General features: G+C 62.7%; 4 protein-coding genes and 1 non-coding gene across 5 annotated transcripts; 1 reads left to right on the forward strand and 4 right to left on the reverse strand.

Moving 5' to 3' along the window:
- Positions 1 to 692: 692 nt before the first annotated feature.
- TRAVEDRAFT_173773 (PIN domain-like protein) lies at positions 693 to 4,117 on the reverse strand (the record flags this gene model as incomplete). The annotated part of the gene is made up of 3 exons (XM_008045100.1): positions 693 to 3,125; positions 3,767 to 3,903; positions 3,969 to 4,117. 3 exons carry the CDS (start codon positions 4,115 to 4,117, stop codon positions 817 to 819), a joined length of 2,595 nt encoding a protein of 864 aa, XP_008043291.1. The 3' UTR covers positions 693 to 816.
- A 77-nt stretch (positions 4,118 to 4,194) lies between these two features.
- TRAVEDRAFT_t181 lies at positions 4,195 to 4,303 on the reverse strand. Its single transcript has one exon. It is a non-coding gene; the product is annotated as a tRNA-Leu (tRNA).
- A 739-nt stretch (positions 4,304 to 5,042) lies between these two features.
- Positions 5,043 to 5,777, forward strand: TRAVEDRAFT_87802 (HET-domain-containing protein; the record flags this gene model as incomplete). The annotated part of the gene is made up of 1 exon (XM_008045101.1): positions 5,043 to 5,777. A coding segment is annotated over one exon (735 nt), but the record flags the coding sequence as incomplete, so codon positions are not given.
- Positions 5,778 to 7,010: 1,233 nt separating this feature from the next.
- TRAVEDRAFT_173778 (uncharacterized protein) lies at positions 7,011 to 11,612 on the reverse strand. The gene is made up of 8 exons (XM_008045102.1): positions 10,925 to 11,612; positions 8,958 to 10,732; positions 8,756 to 8,887; positions 8,629 to 8,704; positions 8,430 to 8,571; positions 7,770 to 8,376; positions 7,425 to 7,702; positions 7,011 to 7,369 (listed from the first exon to the last, which is right to left on the reverse strand). Exons 1-8 carry the CDS (start codon positions 11,517 to 11,519, stop codon positions 7,222 to 7,224), a joined length of 3,753 nt encoding a protein of 1,250 aa, XP_008043293.1. The 5' UTR covers positions 11,520 to 11,612; the 3' UTR covers positions 7,011 to 7,221.
- Positions 11,613 to 12,387: 775 nt separating this feature from the next.
- On the reverse strand, positions 12,388 to 15,602 carry TRAVEDRAFT_74567 (uncharacterized protein). Its single transcript, XM_008045103.1, has 7 exons — positions 15,490 to 15,602; positions 14,885 to 15,431; positions 14,497 to 14,830; positions 14,372 to 14,439; positions 14,159 to 14,311; positions 13,781 to 14,108; positions 12,388 to 13,724 (listed from the first exon to the last, which is right to left on the reverse strand). Exon 7 carries the CDS (start codon positions 13,186 to 13,188, stop codon positions 12,415 to 12,417), a length of 774 nt encoding a protein of 257 aa, XP_008043294.1. The 5' UTR covers positions 13,189 to 13,724; positions 13,781 to 14,108; positions 14,159 to 14,311; positions 14,372 to 14,439; positions 14,497 to 14,830; positions 14,885 to 15,431; positions 15,490 to 15,602; the 3' UTR covers positions 12,388 to 12,414.
- Positions 15,603 to 18,143: the final 2,541 nt, after the last annotated feature.

An 18,143-nucleotide genomic window follows, 5' to 3' on the forward strand; every position in this document is an offset into this window, starting at 1 on the left:
GTATATCGAGATTCGTTCGCACGGGGGAAGAGTGCCTCGCCGTGACCTTGCAAACAGTGGCAGGTATCATACCCGCCTTTCCACCCGTCCCATAAGAAAAATGCCACCCAGGTGAAGCCCGCGAGAGTAAAGATAAACATGGGAAAACACGTACGTTGCGTGTCTCCGGTGGACAGCAGCAGGTGGAACTGCGGCGTGTGCGCTACTCCCGACTAGCGTTGGTGCGCTCGGGGCATGGCGAGCGTGGACGAGACGGCGGGCGGACAGCCGTGGAGAAGCTCGAAGCGGAGAGCATAGGACAGGCAGGGCTCTTCGTAGCATATCTGAGTCACAGCTCTCCAGAAAGACGATAGTTGGCAGCAGCGGAGCAGAGACTTGGAAGCGGAGAGAACCTATGCGGGCTGTCGGAAGCTGAAGGATATACTGTGGACGCAGCGAATATTTCCTCCCAGAGTCGGTCAAGAGCAGGTCCAGAGGCTAGGACCAGAGAGTATATGCGTGCGATGATGATGAGGCGAGAAGGCAGGCAGAGGACGGTGGAGGGAGGGAGAGGTCGTGGCTCGAGCACAAAAGTGTCCGCTGACGTCGTCGGCTGCTATCCCCCATAAGCGCCCAGCATATGGCATCCTCCGATCCTCCGAACCCTCGTCGACCGCCGCCCGAACCTGTAGCCTTAGGTGAGCAATATGTTATCACACCAACAGAGTACACTTCATAGGCAAACAGAATGTCACATGTATACAACATATTTTAGATACTGCAGAGCATCGTACACGCACACCTGTACACGCACACCGACCGCACCCTCCCCGCCGCTCACGCATCCACGTCCGCGAGCAGCTCAAACATTGACTTGCCCTTCGACGCCCCCCTCGAAATCGGCGGCGCCTGTACCACACCCTTCCCCCTCTTCTCCTTCTTGCTCTTCCTCTGCGGCAGCGCCGCGAACGCGTCCTCCAGTCCCTCCACACACGCCGCCCACACGCCCTCCTCCACTTCCGCCCCGAGCGCGCCATCCCCACTCAACAGCGCATGGAACCGCGCCCCCGAGAAGTACCTCGCAGGACTCGCGATCCCCGGGGCGAGCAGCAGCACCTGCGCGAGCCGCTCCGCCGCCCCGAGCGCCGCCCCGATCTGCGCAACGAGCTGGACGTGCCGCTCCAGAATCGGCACCTGCTGCTCCCCGTCCGCCTCCACCTGGCCCTCTGGCCGGACACACGCGAGGAACGCACGCGCCTCCGCGCGCGTCCACCGCTCCTGCTGGCGCTCCTTCACGCCCGGGGCCTCCAGCGCGCGCACGTGCATCCGGCGCACGACGAACCGCAGCGCCGCCACGCCCAGCACGCGGTCGTCCGGCAGCGCCGCGACCGCGGGGCCGTCCGACTCGAGTGCGCCCAGCAGCAGGCGTCGCCGCGCTTCCCTAGGCCAGAGAGGCGGGGGTAGCGGGAGGCGCGTGCGCGGGTGCACGGGGCTCTCGAGTGCGATGGTACGGAGGAGCTCGGCGAGCGGGGGGACTGCGACTTCCTCGGGGGCGAGACGCGTCCCGCGCCGGACGTACTCTGTGATAATTTTCGGCTGGGAACTCGCAGAGGTCGACGGAATGGACGGTGGTGGGCTGTCGTCCGCGCTCTCCCCGTCCTCGTCGTCGCTGTCCAGCTCCTTCAGCGCGCCGCGCAGCCGCGCCAGCGGGTCCACGTCGTCGTCTTCCTCCACGACGTCGATCAGCTCGTCCTCATCCTCGTCCTCATCCTCATCCGCATTGGCCTCTTCGCCCTCCGGCACCGGCGGACTCGGGAGCCCGACGCTCGCATCGAGCACCGCATACATCCACTCGCGGATCGGCCGCCCCACACTGCGCTCGACGCATTCCTTGTCCGGGTCCTCCAGGAACAGCCACGGCCACGCCGTCGCGCTCTGCACCGCGTCCAGCACATGCGGGTTCATCTCCCCGCGCCTGTACGCCGCGACATACGCCGCCCTCACCGCCGCATGTGCGTCCTCCCCCGCGAGCTTCTTCCCCAGCGGCACGTCCTCCGGCGTCACGTCCCCAGGAACCGGCGCCACCAGCCTCGAGAGCGACGCGAACAACGGACACGCCTCTGCGACATGCAGCGCGCACACCTCCGACACCCACCCCTCCCCGCCCGCCTCCTCCTCGTCCGGCGGGCGCGGGATCGCATACTGCAGCGTCGCCTCCACGACGCGCTCTACGACCGCCTCCCGCTCGCCCGGGCCGAACGTATCCAGCGGACGCAGCAGCAGCGCGCCCACCGCCGCGTCGATGAGCTCCATCACGCTCCCGATCGGCTTCTTCGTCCGTTTCTTCTGCACCCCTGGGGCGGGCTGCCCGAACGCGGCGGCGAGCAGCCCGCTGAGTGTGCTCGCGGTGCGTGCGATACGCTGTCCAAGCGTCAGCTGCCGCTCGAAGAAGAGCCGCTGCAGGTTCGCGCGGCGGCTGCCCGCGGCGCCCGCGTCGTCTGAGGACCCGGTGAAGTCGTTCCCGACGAGCGCTCCCAGCAGCGGGAGGAGCGACGCGGGGATGTCGAGGTGTGCAGCAAGCGTCGCGGGGCTGTAGACCGTGAACGAAAGCGCGAGGCCTTGCGTGTCGTCTGGAGGGATAATCCCGCGCCCGGCCTGCTGGTCTGCCACGGCGCGTTTTTTGCGCGCCTTGCCTGAACGTGCGGGCTTGAAGCCGCCGTCGTCCACGTCCGGTTCCGTGTCCAGCGAGTAGACGCTGCCGTCTCCATCCCCCGCGTTCGCCGCGGTCCAGACCATCTCGTCGAGCGGGATGTATCCCTGGTATCCTTCCGTGTTCAGCACGACGAAGTCCGAGTCTCGCCCAGCGACATAGGCATTCAGTCGTCCAGCAAGTGCGACGGCGTACGGGTCGCCTTCTTCGTCCGCAATGTGCACATGTAGCCGGCCTGCATGCGCCCCGGCTGCGAGCTCGACCAGCGTGTCGACGCACACGCCGTACGACAGTGGCGGCAGCATGGCAGTTTCGCGGAGGAAGCGCGGTGCTGCGCGAGCGGTGGCGGAGGTGCGAAAGAAGAGCAGCGCATTTTGGACCTGGTTTTGGGTGTGGCGCGAGATCAGGGTCGGGAACTTGAGGGTAGGGTATGGGCCTGCGGGGAGTCAGCTACTGTTCACAACTAGAGTCCCGCAAAACATAGACATAAGACGACGCACATGCAAGGTAACGTTAACCGCATGCGTACACGGCCTGGTCAAAGACCTGCAACGACCCTCACATTCGGGAAAAAAACCCGAGTATCACAGGGAGTAGCGGCAGCGCCTCCAGTACTGAGCGAAGCGATATGATGGCGTGCACGGAATGTGGCGGATTCCTGCAATTCGCAGTGTTCCGTCAGTTCACCTCTATACTCTCCGGTGCTTTGACCGCAAACGGAAGAAAGCCTATATCCCCCCATGCGCGCGCCGAGGGATAGTCCTTCGTACCGTAACACAGAGGGAAATGTTTTTGCGGTGGCGCAGCAACATATGTGTCTCCTGCTTCGTCGGTAATGCGGATACCATGCATGCTCTATACAGTCACATCACGACTTCGTGATCACTTTGTTCGTTGCTTTCTAACCGAGCCACCGCTTTCTGGTGCTCGGGCCATGTACGCCAGGACCGAGCCCAAACCGCAGGAGGTCATAACGGAGCCAAGCTGAAGAGGGCTGCGAAAGACATCCTGCGGCAGGGTACCCGGGAGATCTCTTGCTCTTGCGGGAAAGCTCGTAGCCAGAATGAAGATACTCACCATCGAAAACGAAGTGCAGGTCGAGGCCGACCTCTATCCACGCGTGGACGACCTGTCTAACAAGCTGAGACAGCTGCGTATATTCGCCGCCATAGACCCATGGGAGATCGGCGCAGTGGACAACTTCAAAGATGAATCTGAAGACAAAGTAAGTGTGTTGTAAGCGACGGTTGACCAGAAAGAGTGGTACAGGAAGACTCACGACCAGCCGTCCACCACTACCGGAATTTGGCCCTCTCCGTCTGCATTCCGTCCGTTGGTGTGCGGGAGATGCGAGAGAGGAAGCTGGAGAGTATTGGAGAGAGTAGACTTGTGTTCGCGGAGATAGGTGGTGAGACCATGGACGCCCATTACAACTTTCCGCGATCGACCTTCGAGACGGAGCAAGCAGTTTGCTAGAACAACCTGTACGACTGCGGCAAAACAAATGACGACAATGGGATTCGAACCCACGCCCTTTCGGACCAGATGAAGGTAAAAGTGGCAATGCCGCAATGCACCTGATTCTGGCGCCTTAGACCGCTCGGCCATATCGCCATTGCCATGTGGACACTGAGTAAAAATTATATCTACATCAGGATTTGTCCGGGCCTAGCGAAGTGCGAGTATTCAGTGCCGCGGTGAATCTGGCCTGTCTCCTGCCAGCATCTGCAGGCAGGTGGCGGCCCAAAAAACGAAGATCAGCAATCAAGCACACTACCAGAGTATCCTCGCAGTCAGGAGCGGGCTCGCATCACTGCCATAATAGTAGACATGCAAGCTCGGACATTCTGACTGGTATATCAACGTCTCGTCATTTGAGAGCTCATCTTCTGACCACTTCCTCCCACCAGGGGCACGTACGAGGTGCGCGGCCTTATATACACAGTCGTCCTGTGCAGATACTTCTCTCCGCGACCGGGACGAGGATGACGCTACCCAGCTACATCCAAGTTACGGCAAGCCGTCCGCGAACACCTGAGCGACTAGTTTGACACTGCCCCTTGCACTGCTGAACCACACGCACTAAACACGCCCCACGATCAATTAGCCTGCCAGATAATACATATCGTTGACGTCTTGCGTAGCGCGGGCTAACACTGTCTGCCACTGCCCTCACCAACAACCCACGCTCTGAGTGTCGTCTCTCGTACGCTCTCTCCCAGCGACCGACTTTGTTTGCTCGCGGTTCCACTGCACACCGGTGGCGGCAGTATCCTGCACGGTACGTTATCGGCTCTACCTTCGTACTCCTGACTGAAGCCGTTAATTGTCACGATGACCATATCACAGCTTGATGTGGCTCTTAAACACACGTACGCAAACTCTGCGCTATTTCCCGTCCGAAGGCGCCCGCCCAGTCTACGCCATCCTCTCGCACGTCTGGCGGGACGAGGAGGTCTCCTTCACCGACATCAAGGACCTCGAGCGCGCTCAAAAACTTCATGGGTTCGCCAAGGTCTCGCACGCATGCGCCATCGCACTCAGCGACGGTTACGAGTGGATCTGGGTCGACACCTGCTGCATCGACAAGACCAGCTCCGCCGAGCTCTCTGAGGCGATAAATTCCATGTTCATCTGGTACCGCGACGCCGCCGTCTGCTACGCCTATCTCTATGATGCGAGCGCCGATCACAACCCTCGGTCCCCGCACTCGTCGTTCCGCAGTAGCCGCTGGTTTACGCGCGGTTGGACGCTCCAGGAGCTCATCGCACCCCGCAGGCTCGTCTTCTACTCGCAGGACTGGCAACAGATCGGGACCAAGGCGACACTCGCAGGCGCCATCGAGGAGCTGACGCACATCGGCCGTGCCGTGCTTCTACACGAAACACATCTCGACGACATCAGCGTCGCGAAGCGTATGTCATGGGCCGCTGAACGGGAAACCACACGCATCGAGGATCGCGCGTACTCGCTTATGGGCATATTCAACGTAAACATGCCTACAATCTACGGCGAGGGCGAGAAGGCGTTCATCCGCCTCCAGCACGAGATCATCCGGCAGTCCCCCGACCAGAGCATCTTCGCCTGGGGCGTCGCACACGACCATGCCGTCCTCGAGCAGAACATCACCTCCTTCGCCGACGGCTACGAATGGACAGCCGAGGATCGCGGCCTGCTCGCGTCCTCCCCCGACATGTTTGCCGACTCCGCAGGCATCGACGCACTCACGCTCGACACGCTCGCCAAACGCCTCGGCCTCTCCATCGCCGTCCCCGAGCACGCGCCCACCAACTACGGCATCCGCATGCACCTCCCCCTGCACACCTGCCCCTCCAGCGCCCTCTGCTTCGCCGTCCTCGCGTGCGAACAGGACGGGGACCCCCTCGCGCTCCTCCTCCGCCGCACCGCGCGCCGCGACAACCGCTACTACGTCGGCGTGCACAGCATCTACCACTCCCTCCGCGCGCCGTGGCAGCCGCATTTCCGCCTTTTCCGCCTTCCGGCCGACCCTGCACGCCGCAAAGCATTCATCGACCACCTAGCCGTCACCGACCTCTACATCCACAGCCACAACGCGAACCCGCAGCGTGCCCGGCGCGAGCTAAAGCCCTGGCAGCGCTCACTGTCCTCGTCCGACATCGCGCCCCGGCAATTTCGTTTCGTCTTCCAGGGCCCGCTCCTCACATATCTACGCAACGTCCACGGCTTCGAAACGCGCTTCCCACACACACCGACCCGCCCAAGTACGAATGCACACCCCGCTCAGCATGGACACGCGACCCGCTCGACGGCTCGCTCACGCTCATCCTACCGCCCGACGCCGGGCTCGCCGTCGTCCTCTTCCGCAGCCCCGCCGGTGCCGGGGAGGCATTCGCCGTCGCCATTGGGGTGCAACCCCCCGGAACAGTATGGTCGCAGATCCTCATCCGCGAGGACGCAGTAGACGACGACCCGACGTGGACCGAGCCCGCCCTAGAGCGTATCTGGAGGGAGTACGGCGAGGCGTCTGCCAGTGGGAGCATGTCGGGGCCGGACCAGTGGCAGGCGGGTGCGCGGCGGTTCAGCAGCCCGGGAGGCAGGTGGGTGAACATCGCGTTCACGCAGTGGGTCGCGGACTTCCAGGTTGACGGAGTGGCGGACACGCGGACGTACAACGTCGACCTCGAGCTGGGCGGTGTCTACGCGGACTCGAAGCCGGTCACGTCTCTACAGAGTGCGCCGCAAGAGCCCCCGCTTGTGGACCTCATCATCACCGGACTCCAATTTCTCCTCAGAGCATACTATAATTCATGAGCACTCAGCCCGCAAGTCCCAGCGAAGGGGCATGAAACAGGTGCATTCACGAGCCGGGCATACACAGATACATAGGTCAGAAGTCGGAGAGAGGTCATAGTAACAAGAAAGCGCGCACTATCGTAAAAAGGTAAACGTACAATCGTATTTGCTTGAGATGCGAGAGAGGTGAGCCGTGAGACGTAGCGTACGAGAGTCATGAATAATGAAAAGAGACAGAGAGAGAGTAAGCGAGAGATCTATCGTGGTGGGTTTCGCGCGGGCACCTGCGCGCCTGCTGGTAGCGGGGGGACGTTCTTCGACTGGTCTTGCTGCTGCTGCCACAACAGCTCTGCCCACAGCGGGTTCGGCGGGATCCGCCCAATCATGACTCGCAAGACCTCCAGCCTAACGGAGAAATATCCTCAGTACAGACACTCAAAAAAAAACCGAATGAACTCACCACCGCTGCTTCTCCATGTCCGTATCCGCAAAGAACGTGATCTCCTGATCAGGCCCAGGACCAAACACAATCCGGAACGACCGCTCGACGCCGTACATCCTGTCGTCGTCGTAGTGGCTCCGCGCAGTGACGCCCGACGCCGGACTCATCACCGGCGAGCCGTCGTCCTCGATCGCAATCGCCTTGCGCAAGTCGATAGTCGTGATCGCGCGCTTCGTAACGTCGTTGAACGCGATCATGTTTGCGCCGATGATCCTGAAGTGCCGCCTCCGCCATGTCTATAAGTCACCCACCAGCACATTTAGTTCCTGTCTCTCGCACATCTGAATAAACCGCAAAACTGACCGCACAGTCGCCCCCACTCTGCGTCAACGTCCCCTGCTGGTACGTCGCCTTATGCCACCGCACATGGCTCAGCCCGCGATGGCACTCCTCCAGGCTCTGCGGCAGCTGGCCCGCTGGGATGCCCGCCAGCGGCGGCAGCCTGAATATCTGCAGCACGATCTCCCCAACCTGCATCGCCTTCGGCGCGCCCCCGCCCAGCTCGAGCCGCTGCCCGATGAGCGGGAACGCGGTCTCGAGCAGGCGCGTGTCGCAGTGCGGCGCGACGTCCTTGAACGAGATGAACGCGCGCGCGAGCGACCCGTCCGGCTTCAGGTACCGCGCCAGGTTCTCCTGCAGGCGGAACTGCGGCGGCGGCGGCGGGGGTGTGGGTGCGGGTGCAGCTGGGGGCGGGAGTATGGCCTTTGCTTTCTTGGGGGAGCCGAAGCCGAGGAAGCTGCGCATGCCGCCGCCCTTGTGTTGCGCGCCGCCTTTCGATGCGGGTGGCGGTAGTGGTTGTGGGGGTGGTCGGGCCACGGGAGGTGGCTGATTTGCCTTGAACTGGGCGATGATGTGCGGGTCCCGGCGGACCTTGATAGTCAGCGTGAACTCGAGCTTGCTGTGCTCGATCCTACGACACATCCATCAGTTCCAAAATATCAGAAGACCGAACGGCGCACTCACAGCTCAAACTCCTGGTCGATGCGACACTCTTGGCCAAACGCAGCCTCCGGAGTCGTCACGAAGTGGATCCCGTTGTTGAGCGTGCACGTCACGGCGGTCGGCTGACTGGGCAGCGGCACTTGGAGGTTCCTCAAGTTGGTCACTGCAAACGCATCGCTGCTCAGCTTCAACGCCCTCTCTTCGATCACAGCAGACCCACCTCTGACGAAGACCTTCCCGTGCGCCTTGCCACCCGCCTGCGCACGAAGCTCCTTGATCTGCTTCGCATACTCGTTCTGCGCCTCCCATCAGCACTCCACCCACACCTCAACAAGCAAACCACGCACCATATCAGACGGCCGCCGCACGCTCTTCCACGCCTTCCCAGCATCGACATCGCCCGCGCCCTGCATGTGCTTGACAGTGTCCGCGTCCGCCGACGCGTAGATCGTCTCCGAGTGCTCCCTCACATGGTATTTCTGCTCCCGCACGCCAAAGACCCATTAGCACCGCGCCCGCGCCACCCAGACAAAGACCAAAGCCACTTACGCTGCGTTTCGGCGCCTCCAGCCGCTTCAGCTCCCGGTTGATGCTGTCCGCCAGCGGGTCGTCCGCCCCGCGCAGCGCCGTGATGTCGAGCAGGCCCTCCTGGTGCAGCGCCGCCGCGCGCCGCTGGCTCGCGCCCGGCGTCCGCGTCAGGATGTCCTCCGCATCCCCCGTACTCATGCTCCGTCTCCTTGTCGGCCTCCCGCTCGCGCCCGCAGCCGCCGTCGGGTGCAGCAAGTTCGGTATGCTCGGGGACCCAACGCCAATCGGCGGCATCGGCTTGCGCTGCAGGAGCGGCTCGTCCTCGAGGTCGCTGCCCTCCTCCAGCCGGCGCGCCTCGCGCTTCTTCGCGCGGATGAGCTCCTCGCGTGCACGGATCGCGTCCTTTGTCGGCGGCGCCTCCTCCCGCTCCTTCCCCTTCCCGTTCACCCTGCTCTCCCCCGCGGCCCGCCACCCGCCCTCGGGCGTCGGCGGCCTTACATTCCCCACATCCACATCGATCTTCATCTCCTCATCATCCTGCACGATGTCCGGCAGCGCGAACGTCGCCGCACGCACGCCCTCCGTGACCGCCTCCACGCGCAAGCTCGCAAACGATCGCTCCCCGAGCTCCGACTCCGACAGCAGACTCAAGTCCGCCCCAGGGTCCACCTGCGCGCCCTGCGCCATGTCCTCCATCAGCCGGTCCAGCGCGCTCACGTCGCCGAGGTGCACGCCGCTCTCGCGCGCCGCCGGCGTCGGGCTCGCGTGCCGCGCGACCATGGCGCGCATGCCCAGCCCGGCGCTGACGCTCATGCCCTCGTCCCCGAGCGCGAACCCGTGCTCGAAGTCGAGGTCGAGCCCCTCGAACGCGCGCTTCGCGTCCATGTGCGCGGGCGCGTCGACGTCGATGCTGTGTGCGCGCGTAGGAAGCGTCGGGCGCGGCGGGTCGATCGGCTGCGGCTCCGGGTCGATGGAGAGCACGCCGTCGTGCGTCGGGTTCTGGCCGCGCACCATCATCGGCGGGAGCGCGGGGTTCGCGACGCGGCGGTGTGTCTGCGGCGGGGGGCGGGTGAACGAGGTGGAGGTGGTGGTTGGGAGCTCGGAGGCGGGTTCGGTTGCGCGAGAGGTGTCCGCTTCGGTGTCCTCCGTCGCAACTTGTACGTTTGACGTAGATTGACCATCTTCGCACTCGGCACGAGACTTGCCTAAAGACGGTGACGGAGCTGGGCTACCGCTCCCACTTCGGGCCGAGGAAAAGAGGGCCTCCTGGCTCTTCCGTTGCAAGCGCTGCTGCACGCCTTCCGGGGTAATGAAGGGGCTGACACGACGGCCGACGCTTCCAAGACTCGAGGTACTCGCAGGCCGGAAGAGTTGATGAAACGGAGATCCCGAGCGAGATCCCGTTGCACTTCCTGGCCTCGGGGAGTTGTATCGCGAAGCATTTATGCAGGGAGTCGAGCGGGCTTCGAATGAGCGGTCGCGTGAATGACCGCGTTCAAAGGACTGCTCCTGTGTCGGCGGAGAGCGCGATCGTAGGAGACCAGCAGGTGAGGAATCAGCCTGAGGAACAAAGGGGGAATTGCTGATGATCGAGTGGTCGACGGGCATGTCCGTGTCAGCGAGGAGCGATTGGCTATCGAGGTTGGTAAGGGAGACCTCGGAGTGGCCGATGGACAAGTTAGATGGGTCGAGGGAGTCGGAGTCATTGGATCGGATAGACTGGAACGACTCGTCCCTACTGAATGGCGGTGGTTCGTCTTTAAGATGGTCAATAAATGAAGGGTCGTCGGGGAGATCTGTGAGGTCTTGTTAGCATGAGTAAACGACGATCTCGGCGGAGCAACATCAAATGCACGACACAGCAACACGAAAGGACGGAGCTACATCTACACCCGTCTGTCCGCACGAGACGAGCAAAGTCGAACAGTGTGCTCGGCCCTCGAGCGCCGGAATTGTACCCTGATGCGCAGCAACGAATGTGAACTCACCATCTGCACCGCCCGGAGGCTCCGAGTACTCATGATGGGGCGCGGCGGAGCGGGTCTTGGCTGGCGAGGGCGACGGTGGCAAGAGCGCCGCATCCTGCTCGTCCTCAGGCCGGGGCGGCGTATGCGGCTGGGTCTCGTGAATCATGGAGTCGATCTTGCCGACGATGCTGTCGTCCAGGGGGGGGCCATACTCGAAGCTGTCCTGCATCTCCTCGTCGCTGGGCGTGCCGTAGTCGTCCTCGGAGTAGTACACATCCTGGTGCTCGTTCTCGCCGACGTCGAACTCGAGCACGTCGCACCGGGGATCCCAGGTGACGGTCTTGCGGCGCTGGCGACGACCGCCGGCGTCGCGGGGGCCGTGCAGACGGCGGGTGACCAGAGAGGGGCGCGCAGGCGACGGGGCGGAGGACTGTGCCATCACCGCAGGACGCGGCTTGGGTGGCACGGGCGGCGGGTCGTCTTCAGGCGGGGTGGCATCCGAGCCGCGGAGGAAGGGGCTCTTTGTGACGGGCTCCTTCTGGAGGAGGCCCTGGAAAGCCTTGGACTGCCTGCGCTTGAAGCCGAGCGGGTGCTCGTTCTCCGCCTGGTCGGCCATGGAGACGGGCCGCGGCCGCTTCTCTCCGCTGACGCGACGGGGCGAGGGCTGGGGGAGGAGGGAGCGGAAGGGCGACTTTGTGACGAGGTTGTTCTCGCGGACATGCTTGTAGGAGGAGGAGGAGCGGCGGGCGAGGACGGGCGCGGGCTTGCGGCGCGGGGACTGGTGCTCGCGCGGAGACTCGGGCTGGGGGGAGTCGCGCTGCTTGGTGATGCGGAGGGGCGTGGTCGGGCGCGGCGGGAGTGGCTCGGGGGAGTTGGACTGGACGCGCTCGCGGAGAGGGTGGGGCGCGCTCATCGGGGGACACAGCGAGCAGGCGCGTCGGGGGTCGGGGCAGACGGTGGGCGCAGAGAGGGAGGTCGTGGGAAGGCGCCGATCCACGAAGCCAACCTTTGTTCAACAACGCGCGCCGCACGTGACCGCGTGTCCCCCCACGCCACCACTGCGCGTCTCGAGTCGAGCAGAGCAGGGCTCGCAGTGACGTCACGCGTTCTGACAGGACAGTGCCGTCTTCCGCGCAGAGACTGGGACGGGCACGCTCGCGCCGCACGTCGAGCTCAATCCCACTGGCGGGCGTCTGGCTACTATCTGCCGCTCCCGCGCCCACAGTGCGCGACTCGGGTGCGCGGGGCGGTGTGTTCGGACGCGGCGGCGGAGGGTGGCGGCGGCGGACCGGGTGGTGCACGTGGAGGAGAGGGTGAACGGCCGCGGAGAGATTCACGGACTCTCGCTGTGGAGTGGGGCTCTATGGAGTGTGGGGTGAGTCTCTATGGGAGTGCGGAGTAGGGCTCTATAGGAGTGTGGAGGGGAGGGGGCTTGGGGAGGGCCTCGGGGAGCACTTCAGCCCAAGTCAGAAATGCGCACTTTGAACGTCCCGTTCGTATCGCATTTAGTGCTATCGTACTCGTACAGTACACGGTGCGAGTGTCGAGCCGGCACGACCAAAACTACATGCAGAAGATCGAGAACAAGCCCCGGGGACTCCCTCCACTCGAACGCCTCCCCAGCACCCTAGGGACGCCGGAATCGCGCGTCGCGACGCAAGCTGGGTCGGACCGTACCCTCGCACACGGACGCGCCAGAAACGCGCCGCGTCGTCGCAAACTCGTGCGCGAATCCGCGCAGAGGCCGGCGGCATGCCGTGGGAACACACTCCACCCGGCCTCTCTCCTCGCGCCGCGAGTAGCCGTCCGGGCGCGCCCAAACTGCGCGTGTGCGGAGCGCGGAGTCCTATAGTCCTGGCGTATGTGGATTGATGTGGCTGCGTGACCGCGCCGTCGAGAAATCGCGGGGGTAAGCACCCCGAAATGGCGGTGGGAGCCCAAGTCGGGAGCTGAGGCGCGTCGTAGGCGTCCAGGGGCGCCGAAATCGAGCGTGACGGTCCCTCGGAGTCTTCTTGAGCCGTAGGGTCCCTCGGAGTCTTCTTGAGCCGTAGAGTCCCTCCTGGCGCGTCTGCGTCGCCGCGTGGCGAGTGCGCGAATGTCGAGTCCCCGGAACTCGCCGGTACAGCCGAGCCCGACACCGAGCGCGTCGTACGAGTCTGGAGATGTCGACACTGTGCACGTTGATAGGCCTGACTCCTGTGAGGCCGTCGGAGGCTGCGCCGCCGCATCGTCGCGATATTGAGAGGGAGAGAAGCAATGCACCCAGAGCTGGCTGTCGGAGACATGTCGAGCCTGGCGCCACTCGCAGAGGTCCTGCAGCGCCCAGATCGCGTACGAGGGGTGTGAATGACCACCTAGTGGCCGTGCGATCGTCCAAACGCGGCTGCGCTGTCGCGGAATCCAGATCGGGAGAGGTAAGGATCCAGAACTAGCCGTGGACGCAAAGGCCACAGACGAGCGCCTCAGAGCCGCCTGAAGATGCCGGAGTGGGATGCGTCATGTTCCTAGCACAGTGGAGTACAACGGAGACGAGCGAGGCGCGGCTGAGGCGCGAATTCGACGCACAGTCGAGAGGAGGGTGTCGAGAGCCCCGGGACAGGCTGTTCGAGCCGAGGCCGGCGCCGGGCCCCTCGCAAGCGCCATGGAGTGCCCAGATCGTGTCTATGATGTCCCTAGAGTCGCACCGTACGCGTGAGAGTGCGCCTGAGTCGTCGTGTCTTCGCGAAACCGAGAGGAGGAGAAGAGGGAGCCCCAGGGAGCTGACCAGCCAAGCAGACTTCGAGCTGCTCCCGAGCGCACTCGAGAGCTCAAAATACGCATCCTGTATCGCAGATAAAGTCAAAAAGTACAATAACGTGTGCGCGGCACACGACGTACCGTAGATCTCGTCGCGCGGTCGTGGCGAGACGAGACAAGCAACGCGAGGCTTTAGACGCCGACGCCGCACCCACCACTCGCCAAGCCCAACGGCGCCGCTTGCCTCCACACCGCCACCACCGAGCTCCTCCCGCTCGCTTGCACTCACTCTCATGGCCTTCGCGATCTTGCTCGCGACCTCGGAACATCCGCCGCCGACGTCCTCGGTGCGTACCGAACCCGTTGCGAGTGCACTGATCTTCCCGTGCATCACCAGGCCCTTGCCGCGCACTCGGGCCTCCGCCGCGGCGGCAAGCGTGCCCAAATGCGCCCGTGTCGCCTGCGGCTGCTACAGAACATGTGAGTTTTCATTTTTGAGTATACGACGCACGAGCATACCTTCGTAGATCTCTCCCGCCGCCCTCGCAGAATCGCGCGCCACTCAATTACCGAGCATATAGTCCGTGCGGCCGCGCTGCACAGCTAGGTGGGAGCCCCACGGCCTGACTTGGACAGCGTGCTACGCCGCGCAGCCTCTCCAAGGCTCGTTTTCTGCTCGTTCTGGTCAGCTGCGGGGACTCTGCTCGACTTGGTCTCGCTTCTGGGGCTCACCTTGCTGTGCTCGGGCTCGGGCTCGCTGGGACTCGCCTATGGGGGCTTTCTGGCTGCGGAATCTCGCTCTGGGGGCTCGCTTTGGTCATCTGCACGCTCTGGGCCATCTGGCGGTTGCTGCTTACCTCTCTGAGCTCTTCAGAACTCGCCCAGACCCGCCCTCGCGCACTCAACTCGCTGTATGTGCCAAGAACTCGGCCTCTGGGGCTCGCTCTCCCGCACTCTTCTCTGCAGCTTGCTGGGACTCGATCGCGCGAACTCGAGTACGTCCGCGCGCCTGTGGCTGCGCGACCTCGGGCTCGCTCTCCGGCGCTCTCGCAGTCGACTCCGCGCGGGAAACTGACGTGATCTACCTGGAGGCGCATCCGCACGACCGCCTATGGATCGCCGCAGAGCCAGCGCGGACGATGGAAGGGTCAGAGGGTAGAGCCGAGGCACGTCGCGCACCTATGCGCTGTTCTGCGAGGAGAAGGTAAGTCTGCGACCATTGCAGACGTCCTGGCGCGTGCGTACCTCCCACAGGGTGTGTATTCTCCGGGATGGAGCGGGAGAAGGCAGACAGCCTCCGTCACGACCCGAGACGTCGACGACGCCTGGAGTCGCGCGTGGTGAGTGGGAGAGTGGATCTGCAAGAGCAAGGAACGGATTCTCGTACACATGCAGCCTACACTCTCGCTGCCTTCGACGACGCCGAACACGGCCCCGCTCCCGCACCAGCAGCCCCGCGGCCGTGATCGCCTGCTCTTCTCAGCGCGCCGCCGGCCCGTCTCCACTCCGTGCGCCGCCGTCTCCTCTCGTCCACGATCCCGTTCATTCGGCGATCTCACACGCGGCGGCGACACCCTCCCACGATGCCCAGATGTCCTCGCCACCCTCCTCACCCCGCGAACTCACGACAACGCTCACCGATGCTCCCCGCGCTCGCGTTCGCGCTACATCGACGCTGTCGCGAGGCGATGCGAACAGAACAGGATGTACCTTGTACACCACCCCACCGAGCGCTCGATCTGCGCGGCTGCGATGCACAAACGGCCGCATCTTCAGTGTCGATTGTCGTGGCCTAGGCAGCGGATTGGTCAGGATTGAAGGTGAGTGCTCGGGGAGGTCGTGGGGCTTACCAGGTGTTGGTCCTTGTGCGTGGGCTGCTGACCGTCGGTGTAGGGCATTCAGGAGTGCGCCAGGCGGCTCGTAGGATGTCAGGGAAGCGGAGGGAGAATGGCTGAGGGGTGCGACGTGACTAGGGGATCGAGAGGCGGATGATAGAGGGTTGTCCGCTCTCCCGGTGACTCCCCCGGTGAGGCGCTGCGGGCACACCGCGGCGCGCGCCCCGTCTCGCTTGTAGTGTAAACCCTGTAGTAGTAAATTCTCAATACATCATCGCGTATGCGAGGCTGTGTGGTGTGCCCATCTTAGGTGTCTTATTGTCCTTACTTTGGCCTCTGTAGCCCTACGCTCAAGGTCTTGATCTGACTTCTGTTTTCCCCTGTATGTTCTCATTTCTCATCATTTTGAAGCAGACCTATGGACCAGAACGTCCAGGGAAATCTCCTGGAATGGGCAGTCTCCCTGCTCATCCCAGATGTCTTCCTTGGCCACCCTTGTCCAGACCTGTACGGCATGCCCTCGCGTCGCAAAATCTATCAAAATCTTGGCACTCCGCCACCCACTCTCGTCCGACGTGACAGATATCTATTCATCCCCTCGTCTGGAATACTTCCCAACCTGCCGTCCCCGTCGCACTCGCCAATACGGAGCATTTTGATAAGCCCGCGTCGGCTGGAATTGCGTCCCACGCGGGTCCTCCTGTTGTTTACACTTTAACACCCCACATTACACCAGCTGTGCCCAGTATGTTAAAGATCCCAGAGGGAGCACGTGGAATGCTCGACGCAGCGATGATAGAGGGAGCGTGGAAAGCGTCGCCGTGGGCGATGAGTGAAGACGGCCGCGACTGCCATTTTTGGAAAGCGAGTAGTTCGAAGCGCCCTCGGCGGTGCTTGCGCGCCTCGTCGCTCTCGACCGCACCACCACCACAACGCCGGCTGGGCTCGCGTTTTCTCCACCGTACGTGGCTGCTAATGGCGTATTGATTTCCCAGATGTATGATTTCCAGAATTACGGGACACGTAGCGGACTAGCCCGCATCTGAGAGGCAGCTGCGCGTTCACGATCGCCACCGTGGGGGACCCTCGCTTCGACCACCCTATTCGGCGCCGGCTCGATACGATCAACACGCACGACTCTGAATTGGACGTCGCGGATGGCCCTGCTCAGGGCACAACATCGTTTTTGTTCGGTTACCCAACTTGCGACACGGCCACAGGCAGGGCATCCAGACTCCCTCCGCAAGAACCTGAGTACGCAGTGAGTCTTTCTACAGACGTTTCAATAGCTGACTGCTTGGACGCACAGAGGTACGCTTTTCGAGAGCGAGCAGAACGCACTCGTGCGCGTATGCGGGCCGCTGGAGCGGCTGCACGGCCAGAAAATGAGGAGGAACACATATCCACGCTAATCAGGTATGATCCCCGCTCATCCTGCGACGTAGGTACGCGTGTTATCGCTGACATCGCGGCGTAGATACCTCGTTTGCAGGAGCCGAGGACATTGGGCGGGATACGCGCCACCGCTCGTCGTACGACATCGGCGGACATTCGTGCCTGGTAAGTCCGTTGACGATGTTTCTAAATCTACGCTGACATCGTCAATGCGTTTAGGGTGGTGGAGCTATCGTGTTTGTCCGGTCGATGATATAATCGCTCTCTCGCCCACGCGGCGCATTCTAGGCACAGCAGGTACGCTTGTAGGAATTCTTGCAACTTGTGTACGTGTGATATTGCTAACATTTTGACATAGATAGCTTTGTTCTTCGGCGGTTGACAGAAACACCGCCTGCAATCTGCCTCGCGCGGCAGGGGCACACGGCGAGCTCAGCACCCGGTGAGTCCTCTCACAATGTTCCAAGACGGACACTGACATTGTCCTGCCAGTGAAGCGAGCAACAATCGAATCGTGCGCAGGACCACGGGAATGATGCAATCACCACGGTAAGCATTCAATCGCCCGCTTTGCCGTCTTTGCCATGTAGCCCAGTGCGTGGATGCTCGGCGCGAGTGGTAGCAGCTAGCATACCATTTATGCGCAGTAGATATGTGCTCAGAACTCGATGTAATCACGACGAATCACCGCCTCACGCCAGTCATGACCGGACACTGCACCCGCGCGACATACTGAAGTATCATACTGTGGACACATTTAGGGCTACATGGCTGCTCTTGGAATGGCCTGGACTATTCGACTAAAGGGCCCACGACGATGCGATTCGACAGGACGTCCATTTGGATCGCGAGCGAGGCACCCACCGTGCCGAGCCCCCGATTGACGTACCGTAGGAGACAACGAGAGCGTTGTCAATGAGAGATCAAGCTGCTGAGCTCGACCCGACTCGGACATCCGAGATCTGTACTTTGCCCCTCATCTGGTCGATTCGAATGCATCTTGCAGGAAGCGCGACCGCTCAGCAACCCAGCCCGTGTTCGCACTTCGTGGCAGGGACTCGAATAGGCTTGCGCCTCTGTCTCGCAAATACAATGTCCGTCACGGTCATATCTCACGAAACCCACAACGGCGACGACGACTGGAGCGGCAATGATGAACCGAGAAAGCATCCGCGCCGCCTGGCGTGTGCACGGTACGTCTCCTTAGTCTTGTTTCTGGTCATCGAACCCAAGCTCACACAATGTGTGGCAGGATCTGCGTGCACCATCCGTGC

This window comes from Trametes versicolor (genome assembly GCF_000271585.1).
Source record: "Trametes versicolor FP-101664 SS1 unplaced genomic scaffold TRAVEscaffold_11, whole genome shotgun sequence".
Lineage (NCBI taxonomy): Eukaryota > Fungi > Basidiomycota > Agaricomycetes > Polyporales > Polyporaceae > Trametes > Trametes versicolor.